This window comes from Chaetura pelagica, unplaced genomic scaffold (genome assembly GCF_000747805.2).
Source record: "Chaetura pelagica isolate M959 unplaced genomic scaffold, ChaPel_1.0 scaffold417, whole genome shotgun sequence".
NCBI classification, from domain to species: domain Eukaryota; kingdom Metazoa; phylum Chordata; class Aves; order Apodiformes; family Apodidae; genus Chaetura; species Chaetura pelagica.
Window position 1 is genome coordinate 599,019 of NW_009953966.1, and position 19,922 is coordinate 618,940.

At 36.5% G+C, this 19,922-nt stretch overlaps 1 protein-coding gene across 1 annotated transcript; it reads left to right on the forward strand.

The window, feature by feature from the left end:
• Positions 1-2,033: 2,033 nt before the first annotated feature.
• Positions 2,034-19,608, forward strand: NME8 (NME/NM23 family member 8). The gene is made up of 16 exons (XM_010002159.1): positions 2,034-2,066; positions 2,158-2,215; positions 2,925-3,031; positions 4,075-4,146; positions 5,101-5,217; positions 5,806-5,878; positions 7,992-8,068; positions 9,642-9,734; positions 11,461-11,612; positions 11,670-11,683; positions 12,895-13,059; positions 14,154-14,298; positions 15,008-15,115; positions 17,493-17,644; positions 18,671-18,815; positions 19,386-19,608. Exons 1-16 carry the CDS (start codon positions 2,034-2,036, stop codon positions 19,606-19,608), a joined length of 1,734 nt encoding a protein of 577 aa, XP_010000461.1.
• The last annotated feature ends 314 nt before the right edge of the window (positions 19,609-19,922 follow it).

Below are 19,922 nucleotides of genomic sequence, written 5' to 3' on the forward strand. Positions count from 1 at the left end.
GGGGGTGCACAAGCACCCGAGCGCTCTGGCTGGGGGAGCCTGCCTAGGGCGAGTGTCTGCGTGCACTCGTGGAAGCACGTGGGTGTGCGTGTGCGTGCGGGCTGAAGTGTGCTGCACCCCAAGGGGTGTTTTCCCTCCGTGGTTTGCTGTGTTATGTCCAGTTTCATAGAATTCGAGGGCAGGGAGCAGATGATCCGCCAGGTTAGGGACCTGCTCTCATGCACAGGTGCTTATGCACAGGGAAGGGTGCATCTGTGTGTATGTACCCACACATGGGTCCGTGTCAAAAATCTCACAAGTGCTTGGATATTTTCATGTATCTATGTGCGTGAAGGTTTGTGTTAAGATACAGAATGTCTGTCTGCGAAGTATGAGTCTATTAGAATGTCGCTTTGACAGTGTACCTGAGCATGCACCCCTGTCTATTTTTATATGTGGATTGTCTGAGGAAGCAGTTTTCATTACAAATGTGTGATAAGAGGTGCTGCATTTCCACATGCACATATTTGCTGAACTGTGGGTACCAAAATGCTCTGTATCAAGGTTAGAGAAGCATGTTGTCTGTATCACAGATACTGGAGAAAATGTGTTTCTCTGTGTTTTATCAGTATAATACTGACTGCATCACTGAGAGAATGTGTTATGCAAACATTTTATTTAAAAGTATTGATGTCACATGTATCTTCACGTGTCTGTCTCCTCCACCTACTATGCCAGATTAGCATGTATATTTGCATACAGTAGCATGTGTCTTTTCTGCAGTGCTTTTGTTTGCCATCTGAGAACAAGTGAGCGCACATTTTTATTTGGGGAGCATGTGGAGGATGATTGGAACGTATAACCCATTGTCATGCACGTTATATGTTTTGTAGATCTACTCTTGCAATGCATTGATTGCTATTGCTCAGTGACAGCAGGTAACAATGAAAGATGTGCTCTTTTTGTGAAGATTTTCTACTAATACGACATATTTTCATCTCTTGGTTTCCTATAGTTTCAATAGCTAGCATCAGCTCCTCAGAGTTTTAAAGGACTGAAATTAATGCCATAGTAATAACTCTGTCTTACGGTCTGGTTCAAATTATTTGAAAAAAGCCTGCACGTAAAATGTTATTCCTTAATGATCATTTCAGACGAAGTATGGAACAAGCATCAGGGCAAGAGAGCTCACATTGGCCACTGTGCTTCAATCTATTATCTGAAGGGAGCAGCTCCAGTGGGAATGCCAGGATAGTTCAAACTCTGGATGTATTCACTGGTTGACTAGTCATATACCAGTATCAGTGAAGGATTCATGGTGGCACTTTCATTTTCCCCAACACAAAGGCTACCATCTTAACCAAGAACTTCAGAACCCTCCACACAAGATGCTGATGAAGTGATAACATTTTTTGTTCAGCCAAGCTCCATTTGGAAACTGAAGTCAGACTTCATCCACATATGTAACTTAACTAATTTTCCTGCCCAGTTCGTAGCTAATTATCTATTAAAAAAAAAATAAAAAGGAGAGAGAAATTAAAAAATGTATATTAAGGACATTTTTTATTAATGGCAGAATGATGAATGCATGAGGATTCAGTTTGGGAGTATTGCTTTTCATGTACCCCAGAAGACAGAAAGGCTTATTTAATGTTATTAGAGTTGAAGCTGTTTAATCAATACTTTTCAGAATGTTACTCTGTTAGATCAACTGTCATCTCAGCCAAGATTCCTATTCTGAACAGATTAATTTTAAGCTTGAAAAATTGTTGAGACCAAAAAAAAATTGAAGACCCTAACTGATGAAGAAACTAAATTTTATTCTGTTTCCTGTGCTATGCGGGTTTTGCAGTTAAGTTGTATATTGCTCTACAGAATGCAGAAGTGAGGTGTTACCTGCTATTGTTGTAGGGGCTTCCATTGAGTTAATTTTTAAGTGAATTGGAAGGCAGTGCTGTGTTGAAAAACATAGGAATCAATTCTGCATGTAACAAGTTATTTTAAAAAAACTAATGTGCTTCGTGTTTTGAAATGTTTCTTGTAATCACAGGGAAATGGCAAGCAAGAAGAAAGAAGTCCAGCTCCAGGTATAAATACTTATCACTTGAACAATTCTAGTTTGAACAGATATTTTTCTGCTTTTCCAAGGTGCTGAAATGACAATTCATTTTATTTCAGACCACAATTAACGATGAAAACCAGTGGAATGAAATGTTGCTGAAAAAAGGTGTAACAGGTACTAACTGCTACTATTTTCTGTTTTATGTCCCATGAAGACAATGTTTTTCACACTTGCATTGCATATCATCTCTAATAGATCCTTGCCATAAATCTAGAAGACTACTGCAATGTTATATTTTAAAGAAAAGTTATATTAATGTATTTATAAATGCATATGTCTTGTTTAGGTATATACACTTTCCTCTATGATAAGCAAATACTTGTCACAAATAATATTATCCATTATTTTATCCACTGTTACACACTGATGTTTAGAAAATACTTTTCCAATATGGAATTTCATATGCTAGGGGGCTAGATGCTTCTGTGGAAGTTTTTCCCTAAAAGTAGTGATGAGAAAGAAATCACCTACGTGAATTCAGGGAGGTAAAAATCCTGATAAATAAAGATCTAGATAAGAATGAAAACCAACAGTGCAAAAAGAAAAAGAGCAATTAAAATCAAAAGGAATATGAGAGAAATGCAGCTCTTTGGATTAATCATGTTAAATAACATTGTGAAGTAGATTGTTGATGTCAAAAATATTTGAGATACAAAAGGAAACCGTGGTGTATCCACTGAATACATCGATGTATTTATGATGCATTCATTGACTAGAAGAGGACTGAAAGATGCATGTGGATGCCTTCCCAGTACTGTTTCAGCACACTCATAAATACGTTCCACAAGTCAGCTGTGTGTAATTCCAAACTATTACATTGTAGTAATAGATGTCTATCAAGCTTGGTGTGGTCCTTGCAAAGCTGTGATGAATTTATTCAGAAAACTGAGGACTGAGCTGGGGGAAGAAGATATGTTGCATTTTTCAGTGGTAAGGATGTAACTTCTCTGTGGAACTTTATTTATATTTTATTTTAAATCTATCTTTTTATCTCTCTGCATATACAGAGCCTTCGTTTTGCTGTCCTTATACTGAGTCATCATCATTTTGGTTTGGTTGCCACTTCTTCTGCACATCTCCTCATAGGACTTTGTTTAGAGGCAGATCAGAAATGATAATACATATGGAAGGAGCTATAATAGCATGGGAGCTCATACCCCACAACTTTTGTTTTCTTTGATGAGATGGCAGAAACATTAGAAAGCCAGACTCTATGATTTTTAGTTTCCAGTCTCTACATTATGGATTATCACATTTACATTTCTTACATTCCTGAAAAATGCTGTTGCACCTTTTTGCCAAACATTCCCTTGTACTTCATTTTAAGAGAAAAGGGAATTGAAATATAGATTAATTATCACTAAACTGTAGTAGTAAAAGTATTCCTCTACACTAGCAGTATAAAATAGGAGGTATGTAACATATTTAAAGTAGATACATGTGTTTCACATATTCTGTTACTCCCAGATGTTGGCCAAGCTCATCCTTTTTCATGTTACTGAAAACTTCCAGTTGCTTGATCAAAGCATTTTTGCAGAAAATATGTGTGTTGTTTATACACACAGAAAAGCAGGCAGTTAAGTTCAGAGTTTATTTTAAGTGTTTTTAAAGCATTGACCACATGTCACAAAGAACTACATACAGTGGATTACTTCCTCATTTATGTATGTTATTAAAACCCGCAAGAAAAACAGTATTAGGATAAGATAGTTATTTTTTCCATTATTCCATAATACAAAGGGAGGCCAATCCCATGTCACCAAACAAGTTCTTTCTTCATCACCAGCAAGTGCCATAAAGATTGCTAGTTGTATTTAACACTGCAGTTTGAGTGTGTGACACCAAAATATATAGGACTGCAGTTTTCATGCAGATAAAAATGTATATATAAAATAATATATTTATATTTGTGTGTATATATGCATACATACACACACTTAGATAAGTAAATGATCTTTTTCGTCTGACTTCAGGCAGAGGCTGACAGCGTTCCAGTTCTGCAACCATTTAGGAATAGTTGTGAACCCGTGTTTCTTTTTTGTGTTGTAAGTACATCACATCCCTTTCTTTTCATGCGTTACCTACTTGTACCTTAATTTTTTCAGTAGATTAAAAAAGAAATATGAAGCTATATAAATCATGTAGGTTCATATAATCAAATATTGTTTACTTGAGGCTGTTTCCCATGCCTAAATCCATATTTCTCAAGCACATTTTTCTTGTGGCTGCTGCACATAAAGCCACAGAAGATTTGTGGTAGCCCTGCTTTAGATGGTTTCTTAGTAATGAATCCACGTAAGTTTTCCAGGATTGCCTCACTTAAAGTTCCTAGTTGTGGCTACACTGAGATTTTACATACACTTACCTTCAGGGGAAAAAGAAAAAAAAAGAAAAAAAAAAAAAAAAAAAAAAAGAAAGTTTAAATTTCCTGCCACTTTAAGGTTTTTAAAATAAGCAGGTAAGATTGCATTTTCACACTGAGCAATCATAACAATTAGTTATACATGTATTATTTCTCACTGATGATTACAGAAAGATTATTCTCCTGGGACTCCATTACAGAATATACACACAAAACTGTGGGGTTCTTGACTTGAGGTTTCTAGGAATTTAATTCCCTCAACTAAGGACCAAGAACAATTATATTTTCAGGACACTTTTGTGTTTGCATCCAAATGTTGCCAAGTGAAGTCAATGGTATCTCTGATCACCAGTAGTTAGCTTCACTGTGGTGTTCCTGGATGTGGTAGAGCACACACTGAAACGTAACAAAAATAAAAAGATAGAACGCACTGTGTTATATATGTTATATGTTTATATGTTATATAAATTATAAACTAGTAAAGTCCATCTCTGTGTTTACTTCTGACTGTAATATTAATGGTGAGCTTAGAAATAAACATGGAAAATTAGGTAGAGAAGGAAGGTCCCATTGCTGGAAAAAAAAAGGCAAGATAAAAGCTGTTCCAAAAATAACTGTGTAATTTTCTCTTTTACAGAATGGCAAAATTATTGCAGAAGTGAGAGGTGCAAATGGTCCTCTGATAACTAAGAAAGCAACAGAGCTAGTGCAAGAAGAGAAGGATATTGCAGCCGGAACGAAAGAACGCGTAGAAGTACTCACAAAACAGATACATAAATACGAATGAGTGGCTTTATTACACTGGCATGGTTTCTCTGAATGCTTCTGATAGTCTTTTCTGTAATGCAATGTCCAACATTTTGTCTGTTATTCTTAACAGAAGAGTAACATTTTCAAAGAAAATTCCATTAACTGGTTTGATAAAAACTGAAGACATTTACAGATTAGTATATTAATGCCAGAAACTGAGGAATGGACAAAATTTCACTAGCACAAAAAAAAGTTTTTGTTTGTTTTTTTTTTCAAGTCTGAATATTTTTTAGATTTAACTTGGTAAGAATTCATCACATGAAACAAACAGAGACAAAGGAAGTAGCCATGTCTCATTGGTTGTTTTGAGTGATAATGGAGATCAAAGAACTCTGTAAAAGGAAACTTTTAACAAACTGTAGCTCAGTTAAGGAAAATCAGTCTAGCCCAAGATCTTAGAATTGCTTGCTTTCCTGGGTAGCAATTATGTTATTACATAAGGATAAAAGTGCTGTAAAGATCTGACACCTGTGCTTGTTGATCTTAACTTCTTACTGGTGTTGTACTTTTACTGTATTTGCAATTACCTTAGGTAGAGGAACTTGTTTTCCTAGAAAGAATTTCATCAGAAGAATCTACTGAGGAGGAAGAACCCGAACCCAAAGGTAAATATGTTTTATTTATTTTAGAAATCTTAACAGATAAAAAAGGAACAAATATATTTTTAGTTATTTGATTAAGAATTGTGTATATCCAGCACCAATAGAGCTTCCGTTGATCGAGTTAATAACATGAGAGGTTATGATTTATTATATCAAAATAAGGGGAAGCTTTCTTCTGTAAGGAATTTAGATAATAGATTATCATCACCAGTGTTTTCAATGGTGATCCTTTGGGAACCTTCAGAATTCAGGTCCCTGGCAAATAGCAGCAGTGCTACGTGCCAGGAATTTTCCTGTGTGAAATTAATGCTTGAAAGTCACTTCTACACAGTCCCTGTGTTGGCTATATACTTTTGTTGAGATGTTCTTGCTAACCCTTGGTTGTTCTGCAGCAACTCCAAGATAGAAGCAATCTATGAAGACTGGTAGAGATAATCTCTGAAGGAATGGCATGCCTTATATCTCAGCTTATTTTTAATTAAGTCTTTCACCAGACTAGAATTAAGCACTAAAGAACAGACTTACTTATGGGGTCACAGTTTTAAATTGAAAGAAGGCAGATTTAGACTAGATATTAGGAAGAAATTTTTTACAATGAGACTGGTGAACCACTGGAACAGGTTTCCTAAAGAGCTGGTTAGAAGTACCTGGAAATCATTCAAGGTCAGTTTGAATGGGGATTTGAGCAACCTGATCTAGTTCAAGATATCCCTGCTCAGAGCGGGGGGGTTGGACTAGATAACCTTTGAAAGCCCCTTCCAACCCAAATAATTTTATGATTCTGTAAGACTATAAATCCACCACAGTAGGATAAGAATCTAGAAAGATTGAAAAACGTGCGCCATCATGCTTGTGAGTCTAGTGTCTATGATTTATTTCAGCTTTATCATGAGCTGAGACCTACATCTTTTCTATTCTTTCTGTCACCTGCGACTGTTGAAGCTTCCTACAGCTTCAATACACAGAATGCCATTTTGCAAGGTTCAGATGGAATAAACTCTTCCATCCTCCTCTTCTTGATCTTGCCTTTTTTTTCCCTGTGAGGAGACATTACATCGCTGTCATGGATTACATCATGTCCCTTCTTCCTCTTCATGTCATCTTTATTGTGTGGTTCAAGTGACATTCCTGACCTCAGCTTTAGATTACTTTTTTAAAAAATCATAAGCAGTCTGAGACCTAGTAGTACAGTATTATAAATCCTTTAGCAATTATATATAGACTTCATGCTCATCCACAGAACCTGAATGTGTGTCAAAATTTCAGCTTGGACTCAGGTCCAGATTAGGGGATCCCTCAGAAGCTATAATATACTAACACTTGGTGGTAATATTTTTCTTACCACATGCAGGTGTCTCTGAGTGCTTTCTAGTATTGGAAACAATTAGTATCCTGGTGTTTCCATTAGAGCTACCATTAAGTTCTTTCACAGTGTTTAGGATCTGAGCGAGTTATGTCCTAATGCTTAACCATAAACCTCAGATTCTGCAAAGAAAGGTGTAGTTTCTATTTTCTCCTGACCACTCCCTGTCATTTTGCAGGGATCTGTATGCTCTGGATTTTGTAAGTGTATTTACAATCAGGAACACTTCTTGTTTTAGATATTAGATTGTGTTAGCAAGCATGTGTTACATCAACAGATATTGTAAATTACTTCAGCATCCCCAGTGCTATGGAAACAAGCATTAACTATGACAAGAAATGTATAGTTTACTGGAAATCTCCAATATTCACATGGATTTTCACTTAGTAATTTTTCTCTGGTAATTCTTTTCACATTTTTATCTTGTATATACAGAACTTCCTAGACAAAGTATCCATTTCTAAATGGTAGTTTTTCCACCCTATATATCTCTATGTGAGCCATTTCTGCATCATGTGACCCAAAACACCAGTGGTACAACAAGAATGTGGATCCCAGGGATGGCCAAAGGCAGCTCGAAAACATGCTTTAAGTGCTGGAGTTACTTATTTTTTGCAACAACTGTTTGGCCATCTCAATATTAAAATGGAGAAGTATTTACAGAAACCTAATTTTGAGTGACAGAAAATTTGGTTGTGTGGGTTTTTTTATAAATGTATTTGTTGACATGTTGCTTTTTCCCTTTCCCAGAAGAAATAGTCCAATATTCCATTGCAATTATAAAGCCTGATGCTGTCTTAGAGGGACGAGTAGAAGAAGTTAAAAAAAAGGTAGAACAAATCTGAAAATTCATTCATCCAATTTAGCTAAGAGGCATAGTAGTAAGATATAAGATTAAGGAGAACATAATTTATGCCAAGGCTTTAGAACAAGATCTGTTAATGCTTCTCTGATAAGAATGACTAAAGCAAGATAATTTTGACCTGAAATAATATCGTACTTTAACATCTTATGTCATTAGGTGAGGTATGACATTGATTCATACTGTGTTGTTAAGCAACATCTGAAATCTGCAATCAGAAAATGTCTTTTTTTTTCCTCATGTTATAACAGAAACAAGAACTAGAAATTGTGGTGGCAAAGTAAGTTCTTCACACAGCATCTTTAAGAATTGTAGGCACACATAAGGCAACTAACCAGCTCCCTTTGAAGAGTGTGTGTGCGCAAACACGTGACAATATATGTGTGTGGATGCTGAGGTTAACTCATGTGTACTAGTAATCAGAGATTGGACACTAATATTTTTCAGTAGTGAAATATTTGTTCCTGCAATGAAGAATATGATTCCAGCAAGTATGCAAGGCAGCATCCAAAGATTCAGTATTTGTTGAAGTCATCACACAGTGAAAGAAAAATTATTGTGGCTTCCGGAATATGATACTATAGGAATGGTCATTTCAGTTACTGGAATTTCTCACTGTTTATGTTACAAAAAAAAGGTCTCATAACACCATGTACTAAGATGAAATAATGCTGTTTGTTGAAAGTATTGTGATGGGGTCAGTGACCTTGGCAGGAAAGAAAATTAGAGTGTTGTACAGGGTGTTTCTGCAATTTCTCAGCCTTGGAGAGAAGGTGAGAGGGTTCAATAAATAAAAATAAAATTTAAAAAAAAAAAAAAGCAGGCAGTGCTTGAAAGCAAATTACCTGGAGCTGAGTAGCTGCTAGTGGGCTCTGCCTTTGTACTGCTTTATGAGGTGCATACCCATGCTGTTTCTACACTCAGCATTGTCAAGGCAGTCTGGAAATACTCAGCAGCATCATAGGGGCTTTTAAAGAGCAGAGTGCTGGTAAACAGATTAATATTGGCTTATGATCAGTATTGGGGCTGGGTAGTGCCTTTGTTGTTTAAAATCAGTATATGGTATAAACCTCATACCAGTGAGCCATGGATTTTGATATAGGTCATGTAAGTGTGCATCTTTTACACATACTTCAATTTAGTGCACTAACATAACTTAAAATCGGAAATTGTAGAAGATATTCTATTTCTGTTTGTTCTGTTTCTAAAGCCAATTAGTTTAGCCTAATACGACATTTGTTGACAAGTTGACACATTTGTATGACTGCTATGATTTTAATACAGTGTATAACAACATTATAGGAGTGTCCTGGTAATCCTGAATTTAGTGAAGTGCTTTGAAAAGCCAGAATATTAGTTTAGACAAAGGTATAAGTTACAGAATATTAGTTTAGGCAAAGGTATAAGTTACATTTAGAATTTTTCAAAGAATTCTAAACTTAATTTAGCTCCCCAAATCAATCTATCTTTAATTCTGAAATAGAATTCTTGTTTGTATGTCTATTTTCGCATGCCACTAAGTAATAACTGAATAATTGCAGATTAAAAATGCAGGATTTGGCATTGAAGCAGAGGAGGAGAAAATGCTAACTGAGGAGCAAATCAGAGTGTTCTATGCCCGAAAAAAAGACCAGGTAAAAACAGACTGAAAACCTAAACAACAGGAACAGGTAAAACTTACATTTGTAGCTATATGCGTTTGCAAATCTCCAGCTTGTAAATTTTTAATCCGTTGAAGAAATGAAGCAATGCAGATTTAGTACATGAAAGAGGAGATATTATTTCTTTTTTTTTCTTGTCAACTCATACAAATATGGTGTCCTACTATTCCAACTAAATCAAACTGAATTCAAATTAAATGCCAAAATACCTTGTCGTTCTTTCTGTTATTGGTGTGTATATGACCCTTGGTTATAGCCCTAAGCATAGGATAAGTTAAGTGCTGAAACCTAGCACAAAACCAAAATCCAGTGCCATCTATGTAACAGTATGTATCTGTTTGGCACATGCTCTTTCAGACAGAAAGCCAACATAGAGGGAGACATGGGAGGAACAAAGACAGGGGAAAAGCCTGCAGTGTTTGATACATGGCAGCACTACGACACCACAGCTAACAATAGGACAGAGAGAATAACAAAACTACTATGAGCTCCCAGAAGCAGTCCAGAGAGCCCTATGCATGTTGAAAAGCCAATTATTTGCCACTCTTTACTTGTAATTCTGAGCAGAAAGTAATTACGTTCAAGTGACAATATAGGATATAGATTTCTTAGTGCCCAGTGAGCAAAACAATTCCTGATTTAATGCTGTGCAAGCTTGCTGAAGGTCCAGGAGCTGCCTATTGTAACAGGATGGAGACTCAAGGAATAGACTTTCAGAGATTAACTGGGCACAGAAATTGTTTCTTTTTAATTATGAAACTGGGTGAGCCAGGAGAGCCAAAGTGAATAGCTACATCTATTCCTTTTAATGTGAGTAAGTGTACTTTTGAAGTCACAACATCATAGATACTCCCTTCATGCATTGCATTGCTTTTGTATTTGCACTTATTTTACCTCTTTTGAGTTTGCTTGTCTGGTGAAATGGGTTAGGTTTACTCATACTTATGGGGATACTTGAAAGAGAAAAGCAATTAAATGAAAGCATACATGTGAATATTCCATCCTCTTATTATTTGAGGAAAAATGTATCATACACAATCAGATGAGAGTGACTGGTAAAGAAAGGATTTAGCCAAATATTTAAAAGGAGAGAAGATATTTGAAGAAATTCAAAATATTGAAGAAACAGGTGACATACAAGGAAAAAGAGATTAAAAACACACAACAGCTTCAGAAGTTAGTTTCTGATTAAAATGTGCATTTATAGGCCGAAACTTAAGGAGTTAAACTAACATAGCAAAGAGAATGAAGGAAAACCCTACAAATGTCTTGCAACTGTCTCAGTATTCTATATTTACAGCCAGCTACACAACTTTTAGTTTCAAAAATTATGCTTGGAACTGTATTGCAGTTTGTTATGTCACACTATATATGCTACTGCAAGCACCACATTTTATCACATCGAGTTGCTAGAATATTTTTTCACTCTTGTAATTGCATTTTAACCTGGAAGAAAATGTGGTACTTGCTTAATGTAGCTGTATTACTTCCTTTATCTAATTGTGTTTTAGACATTTTACAATGTTGCAGTCCCAAATGATCGACCAAAAAACTTAGCAAACATTTTGATAGGGTTTTCAGTAAAGTAAGTGAATATCATTTTAGAACATGAGTTACAACTTACTTAGGAAAGGATGGTCTCATTTCTGATTATTAAGTCAGAGTTCCTGCAATTCATAGATGGAAAATTGTTTTTTAGCCTGATTTTGAGGATTTTGTTCAAGCCATGTTGAGTGGACCATGCCATGTTTTGGTAATTGCTGTAAAAGAAACATCCGATGCTATTCCTCACTGGAAAGAACTACGTAAATTGAGTGAGGATCATGACGCTGAGGCTGACAAGCCAGACAGGTAAATACCATTGAAAATGTGCATATGTGATTCAGTTACAGTATTTGGTGTGCACAGGATCCAGGGAGCAGGCAGAGTTCTTCACCTGGTCCTTAATGGACCTCCATTAGAGATGGAATTGTAGTTCCAGTGGGAGCATAGAAACTCTATTCTTTCTAGGTGAATATGACAAGCAAAGAGCACCAACCTCTTGTTTCTGATCTAACCAATCAGACCAATGGGAATGGTGCTACACTTCAAAGTTCCTGTACCCCAGGCAATTTCACCTCATACAAGTTCACCCAGACAAGGTGCCTGCCAGCATTGCCCACTGAGGGTTGCAGTCTTGCCTGTGCACATTCCTAAGTATGTTGGGAAGATGTAGGTGTGGCTCAAAGGAGACTAAGGGACACCTGAAGCATGGTGTTCTTCCTGGTACCACTCTGTGAAAGCCAGAGAACAAGTGGGAGGGTTTTGGGGCTTTTTCCCCAAGAGACATTAAAACGTTATAAGTATTTGCTGTTCACAACTGTGGTATTTGAAATGTCTGTTTCCCTCCTCTTCCAAGTCTTCAGTAGAGAATTTTAAAAGAGATGATAGTAGTATACACTGCATTACAACAACAACCAAAAAAAGTGCTCAAAAATATTAAAACATTGGATCCATTTTTATATTTAGAGAGGGACTTTCATACAGCGACATGAATTTAAATACTTAGTTCAAAAAAACCCCAAATTATAATAACTTATATTTGCACTGATGTCTGCTGTATCCCTTTCTGCATTAATTTAGCACATCTGGGACATATGGCACTTTCTGTAGGTAACCAAGAGTGACTGTGTTTACAAAGCTAAACAAACCTTAGATATAGAGACCTGTGGCAATGAGAAGTATCACTGTTAAAGACCAATCTGTGGTGCTATAATTTTCGTGATCATGCTGTACATGAATTAAGAACCATTATTTTATTGATCATTCATTATACACTGTAGACTTGTCAGTAGTAATTTTGTCTAATAAAACAGAAAGACTATTTTCAATAAGCCAGAGATGAATTAGAAAAGCTGTATGGCTGAGATTTTCTTTCATAGCACATGACAAGGCACTTTTTGAGAGGATTGATAATTCTCTTCTCAGAAATATTAATGAGCCATGAATCTGAATTTAATAAAAACTTAGTTTAACATTCTATTCTTATGCTTCACAAAGCTTTAAGAAAGTACTATTTCATAAAGTCAACTGTTAACGCAGTGCATGCAGTGACTTAAATATTGTATTACTTTGTGTCCTGTTAGTTCAGAAGAAACTGAGGAGAGTATATTAAATTTATGTGATATCCAAGACAGTTTAGAAGATGCCAGCAGGCAACTTGCCTTCTTTTTCCCAAATTTTGATAAAAAGAAGACAGACCAAAAAGTTGAAAAGACTTTGGCCTTAATTAGACCCACCCTTTTAAAGGAAAGACGAGGTAAGTGTTAACAGCTACATTTTCCAGCTAAGGTATATAAAAGGTCTCCTATTTTGAATTTTTCAAATTCTAACTCTACGAATGAAATGTTATTATGTTATAATGTCTCCCCAGTGTTAAGATGGTAGCAATTTTTGTCAGGAAAAAAGTTACATGGTTAATATTTTTTATATATAAAGAACATAAAAGTCGACACTATTTTGTTCCTTTGCCTGATTTTTTAAGAATGTCTTTAGATTGTATATTTGGATGGACTTTTGCAGACCTCTCAGAGAAGCTAGCAATTTCAAAGCATAGTGTAGGGGATCATACTTCCTGTTGTAATAAAGCACCTGATATCCTTCAATAGCAGGTCAAAGTTAGATCAATGGGAATGTGAAAAAGATCTGACTCATATGTTCTATGCTGTATGCACAAAGGTCTACACTGGCAATGTTTTTACAGAGTACATCAGAAAATCTACCTCATTAGCAGGAAACTCCATCCAAACAAGTTTACTTTTCTTCTTGGGCACATTTTCCTTTTTTTAATTATTTTTTTAATATATTCTAGATAGCACATTTATTTGGAACTTAAGAATCTCTGTACTGGAAATAACTTACATACAGAGGTCTGAAATACTACAGTTTTTACCTCTACTGGTGTATTTATTTTGTTGATTGTTATCTAGTATGTTGCTTAGAGCAGCAGTTTGGCAGTCCATATATTGGCAAGTATAAAGTCATTTTGACTTGTACCAAACACTGTTTGCTTATGCATGTGGTCTTGCAAGACTTAGTCAAATGAATATTCATGTATTCAAAATCCTTAGACCTTATTTTGGCGATAGCAACACATCTATTTCTCAGTGCAGGAATTCTGAGTTTTCTGAAGTGAGAGAAAGCCTTAAGAAGGTGAACCTCAGCTTTCTGAATGTCCAGGCAACTTGTGAAGCCCTCTAACAGTCGCTTTACATTAGTTCTCTGTTCTTCAGTTAAAAAATGAATTCTCCTGAAAAATGTACAATTGTGATTGGAAAGTTCATGTAATTTCTTTGCAAGTGTGCAAATAAATGAGTGGATGGCAAGTTAACATTATTTCACTACTTTAAACAGATTCTATTATTCAAAGAATAAAGGATGATGGCTTCCAAATTGCAATGCAGAAAGAAATAATCCTAACTGAAGCACAAGCACGTGAATTTTACAAAGAGCATGAAAATGAAGACTACTTCCCAGTTCTTCTGGAGCAAATGACCAGGTGCATTGAATGAAAAATGAGTGTGGATCTGTAAATAGGACTGAAATTTTCACAATGAATAATTATCCTGAATAATACATGGCTGCAAGATATCCATGTATCTGAGAGTTTAATACAACTCAAGAACCAGGACTAGGCAACTGCAGATAGTGAGATAATTCCCAAGTATAGGGGATAAATAAATCTGCTTTTTTAAAAATTACTAACAGCCCCATATCTCTGTATGAATGATGTAGAAGGCAGTGGCCAGTTCCATTGATTTGGGTAAAAGCAGTTGAGCTCCACTCTGGAAGGCAGTGTTTAAGTCATCTGTAGGAAAGCTGTGAAATCTTCATCCAGGCTGTGTGCTGTAAGGGAGGAAATATAAATCATGTTTGGATATTGATTTCATATGAAGCTGGGACACAGCTGGGACAAATACAAAAACTTAGGAGCTGATTAGCATTTTTACGTCTAATAGCACAGACATAGCCCAATTCTATAACATTCTTGCTGTCATGTTAACATACAGTAACTTTGAAATTTAAGTTTGCATTTAAGACCCATGAAGTTATATCAGACCGTAGCTGTTTAAATGGAGAAGGGTTTTTAAATCCTCCAATACTAGAGCACATTTTTCTGGCATGGACTGTGTATAATCTAAGACCTTTTACAAATTACAGAGAGTTTAATATTCAATGTGTTTAACGCCAGTTTTCCCTTTTTACAGTGGCCCAACTCTTATTCTTGCTCTAACACGAGAAAATGCTGTAGAACACTGGAGGAGTTTATTAGGCCCTAAGGTTGTTGAAACAGCTAAGAAGGAAAATCCAGAGAGGTAACACTTACAATAGCAAAATATCATTTACAGCTTCCACTTTACTTCTGTATCCCTTGTCTTAGTGACCAACACATTCCAACTGATGCAACCACAGTGCCATCGTCTGGAAATTTATATATATTTCTGCAGTTTAAGTTGTTCTTGGAAGAAATGTATTACACATTGTGACTGTAGCATTATTTTTTTGTTTATTTTTTTTTTGAGCAATGGTGGCTACTAAACATAATGAAAAGTTGAATTTAAAAAGGAATATTGAAGCAAAACGAGATCTCTTTAATCAGGGAAAATTCCTCACTGCTCAAAGCACATAGAAGAATTCACCTGTAATAGTGTTTTTATAATACTGCTCTGATGGTGATATGAACAGGTTACTTGGCTATGAAGTTGTGAATCTTTGTGACCTTGGATGGCAAGTTTTAGGCTTTGTGGTCTACAGAAGTATTACTATTGATTTTCTACATGCAAAAAATATTGGTAATACCTCATTCTTATTTATTTTTTCTTGAAATATCATTTTTTTAAACAGATGTTGATTTTCTTATTTTAATGAAAACTTTCCATCAGTAACTTATTTTATTTGTGACCAAGCTTCTTCTACACATTTTATAAGTTAACATATGTGGTTTACCTGCTTATTTTATTGTTCTAAGCAACTGCTGTGGTATACCACCTTATCTGTTTTGTTTCATTTATCAAGAACTGTTTTATCTTGGAAACAGAACAAGATGACAATTAGGAATTAAGGTGTTAATATTTCAGGTGGTTAATTTAAAAGTTGATTGCTTTTTCTGTGGACAATGAAGGCTTCTTACTCCTACAGAGAGATCACAGAATCATAGAACCATAGAAGGGTCAGGGCTGGAAGGGACTTTAAACATCATCTAGATCCAAGTCCCCTGCATGGGCAGGAACACCTTCCACTAGATCAGGTTGTTCTGGGCCCCATCCAACCTGGCCTTGAATACTTCCAGGGATGAGGCTTCCACATCTTCTCTGGGCAACCTGTTTGAGTGTCTCACTACCCTCATAGTGAAGAATTTCCTCCTAATGTCTAACCTAAATCTCCTCTCTTCCAATTTAAAGCCATTTCCCCTTGTCCTGTCACTACATGCTGCTTGTCCAAAGTCTATCCCTAGCTTTCCTGTAGGCCCCCTTCAGGTACTGGAAGGCTGCTATGAGGTCTTCTGGGAGCCTTGTCTTCTCCAGGCTGAACAAGCCCAGGTCTCTCCAAGTGTCTTCATAGGAGAGGTCCTCGAGATCTCGGATCGTCCTTGTGGCCCACCTCTGGACTCTCTCTGGGAGCTTTGTGTCCTTATGCTGGGGGCTCCAGAGCTGGACACAGTACTCTGGGAGGGGTCTCATTAGAGCAGAGTAGACAATCACCTCCCTTGACCTGCTGGCCACCTTTCTTTTTATGCAGCCCAGGACCCAGTTGGCTATGGTACCAGATCAACATTAATTTATACTTACGAAGTTAAGACGACTTCTTCCTTGAGAAGGATTGGGTTAGAGATAACTTAGGTAAACTAGAGACCCACAAATCTATGGACCCCGATGGGATGCACCCACAAGGGTTGAGGGAACTGGCAGGTGTTATTGCTAAGCCACTCTCCATCATCTCTGAAAGGTCATGGAGAACAGGAGAGATGTCTAAGAACTGGAGGAAAGCCAAAGTCACTCCAGTATTCAAAAAGGGCAAGAAGGAAGGCCCAGGAAACTATAGGCCAGTCAGCACCACTTCCATGCTTGGAAAGGTGTTGGAACTGCACATTATAGGAAATAAACGTGATCCTCTCCCTCTACTACTGAGGCCACATCTGGAATACTGTTCCCAGTTCTGGGCTCTCCAGTAGAAGAAAGACAAGTAACCACTGGAGAGAGTCAAGCAGAGGGCTACAATGATTATTAGGGGACTAGAGCATGTCTCTTATGAGGAAAGGTTAAGAGAAGAGGAGACTGAGAGCGTATCTTATTGATGCATACAAATATCTACAAGGCAGGTGTCAGGAGGATGGGGCCAGACTCTTCTCAGGGTGCCCAGTGAGAGGACAAGAGTCAATGGGCACAAACTGGAACACAGGAAGTTCCAGTTAAACATGAGGATATAATTCTTCATTGTGAGGATGACAAAGCACTGGGACAGGCTGCCCAGGGAGGTTGTGGAATCTCCTTCTTGGGAGGAGAGACCCACCTAGATGCAATCCTGTACCACCTGCTCTAGGTCACTCTTTTTTAACAGATGGGGTTGGACTAGATGATGCCCAGAAATCCCTTCCAACCCCTACCATTCTGTGATTCTGTGATTAAGACTAGTCATAACAGAACCTCAAAATGTCTATTCCTCTAAGTAACTTACTTTTTTAATGACTCTTAGTTTACGTGCAATGTATGCATTCAACGACGTACCTATTAATCAGCTGCATGGTAGTTCTACACTCGATGATGCTCAGAAGGAATTAGACTTCTTCTTCCCTCAGGAGCACACACTGGCAGTAATCAAACCTGATGCTGCTAAGACCCATAAAGGTAAGTAATCTAGAAAGTACAGGCTATGTCTACAAATGCAATTTCTACAAAATTATTAGCAACATACAATGCAGTAAATCATGTCAGATGCCTTCTTTTTATTCTCTGAAATACTTTCCCCATGCAGAGACATGTTTTTACAGGGCTGGCATAAGTCATAATGAGGTCTCAGATGTCCCATTTCCTTGCTTAAGATGCCTATAGCTCTTCTTTCACAAGAATAGTAGTGAAATGAAGTGAGATAGCTATTAGCTAAGCTGTTTAAAAGCCAGGCACTTGTGCAAACTAGTCATCCAGCATCCTTCTAAGTCAAAGGAGGAGACTTTCCAAATTCATGTTCCTTAGTTCAGACCGGTATCTCTACTGACTCAAAAGAGGTCACTGCTCAATTAGATGCATTCCCATCCTTGGTTTAACTTGCTACTATACAAGGGGAATAAGGAGGAAAGGTCAAAATAAAAAGTACACTATGTACAATTTGGAATCTTACTTTAAAGATTTTTGCTGCCAGTTTTCTTTAAACCCTTCATCCTTATCCTCTTCTTGGCATTCTTCTTTTATGTCTTCACAAATCTCAGTAGTCTTTCTAATATTAATTCATCATTGATTTTATGAGTCTTTCTTCCCATCTTGTAACAATCCAGATTGATTTTAGCAGGCCAGCTGGTGTGTGATGTAGCATCACAAATACAGTTCATCTTCTGTCCAGTGTGAAAAACAGCAGGGAATGCTACTAGTATAGTTTATAACAGTCTGAGTTTGTCACCCACATAGAGATGGACTATTGCAATTACTACAGTTTGTGTATTCTTTAGAGGGCTGTTGAAGTGTTTGTCATATTGTCCATGATTGCTTGATATTGTAAGTAGAATTTTAATAACTGCTGGTAATTATTTTATTTTATTAATTATCTCATATTTCTGAAACTTTTAAAGTTTGTGTGTTCTTACGCTTTAAAGTTTGAATTGGTTTTTCTTTGCATGTGAACTATTTAAATCAAAATGAGTTTGCTTGCTCTTCTCCTAGATGACATTATGCAAAGAGTGAAAGATGCTGGATTTACCATCTCAAAGATTAAAGAACAAGCTTTAACTCATGAAATGGCTACACAGTTTTATGACCAACACAAAGGAAAACCCTTTTTTGATGACTTAGTGTCTTTTATGACTGAGTAAGTATCTCATGATACAATTCTGAGGTATGCTAACATACATCAAACTTTGAATTTACAGTGCCAACAAAACATGCTGCACCCAAAATGGACTAAGAATTTTAATTCTGCCACTCTTTCTAGCAAGTTTAGTGGCTTCTAGCATAAACTGATCTTCCTTTAAAAGAGAGTTTAAAAATTGTTTCCAAATTTGTGGATACTGACTATTATTTTGCATTTAATTTCTCATGGAATCTTTGTTCTTCATAAGTAGGACAAATATCTTTCTCATTGTATTGTTAGTTCAGCTGTTGATAAAACAGTATGTATTGTCTTGCTTCAGAAATTATTGGGTAAGAATCTTTTTAGGATAAAAAGTCCAAATCTAAATAGCTGATCATCATAATCTGTTTTGCTTTCAAATACAGGATATTGTATTAAGCAAAACACACTGAAGCAGATTTTGGAATCCAAACAGTTTGACAAAATTCAGATGGTGTAATTCTTCCCATAATCCTTCAGGGTACCTCCAAAATCCAAGCTAACTGCATCTCAGAATCATGTAAGAGTTTCCTGATATTGATTTTACAGGGGCCCATCAGTGATAATGGTCTTAACGAAGGAAAATGCTGTAGAAGAGTGGAGGCAACTAATGGGTCCAACTAATCCAGAAGAGGCAAAACAGACTTGTCCTGAATCAATTCGAGCTCAGTTTGCACACGATATTTTGTCTAATGCTGTTCATGGGTCATCTACTCAAGAACATGCACTGAAAAGCATTGAGTGCGTATTTGGAGAGATCGAGATTGCTTGAACAATAAAGATGCTGTCTCTGAAAATGTGTATTCATGTCATTAAACACATTTGTCTACCTACCATATGTATTTAAGGCTATAAATATCCACATATTTTCCTTCATATTTCATCAATTTTTTATCAGACGTTTTTTTGTTACGAGCTTTGCCACATTGCAAAGCATATCAATGTAACAAGTAATACCTGCTAGAAGTTTGGTTGTAGAAATGACCTTTGTATGTATGTTTAGCAGATAGTTCTTCTTTTATCACTTTAAGAGATGTATACCTTCTCAATACTTCCAAGGTGTTTTGTATATAGCTGCCTTAAAAA

Bases quoted from the DNA above. Each gene is read 5' to 3' on its own strand.
- NME8 (XM_010002159.1), top strand. From the start codon at position 2,034: ATGGCAAGCAAGAAGAAAGAAGTCCAGCTCCAG. The intron at 8,069-9,641 runs GTAGAACAAATC...GAATAATTGCAG, and splicing joins TAGAAGAAGTTAAAAAAAAG to ATTAAAAATGCAGGATTTGG. The intron at 18,816-19,385 runs GTAAGTATCTCA...TTGATTTTACAG, and splicing joins TTAGTGTCTTTTATGACTGA to GGGCCCATCAGTGATAATGG.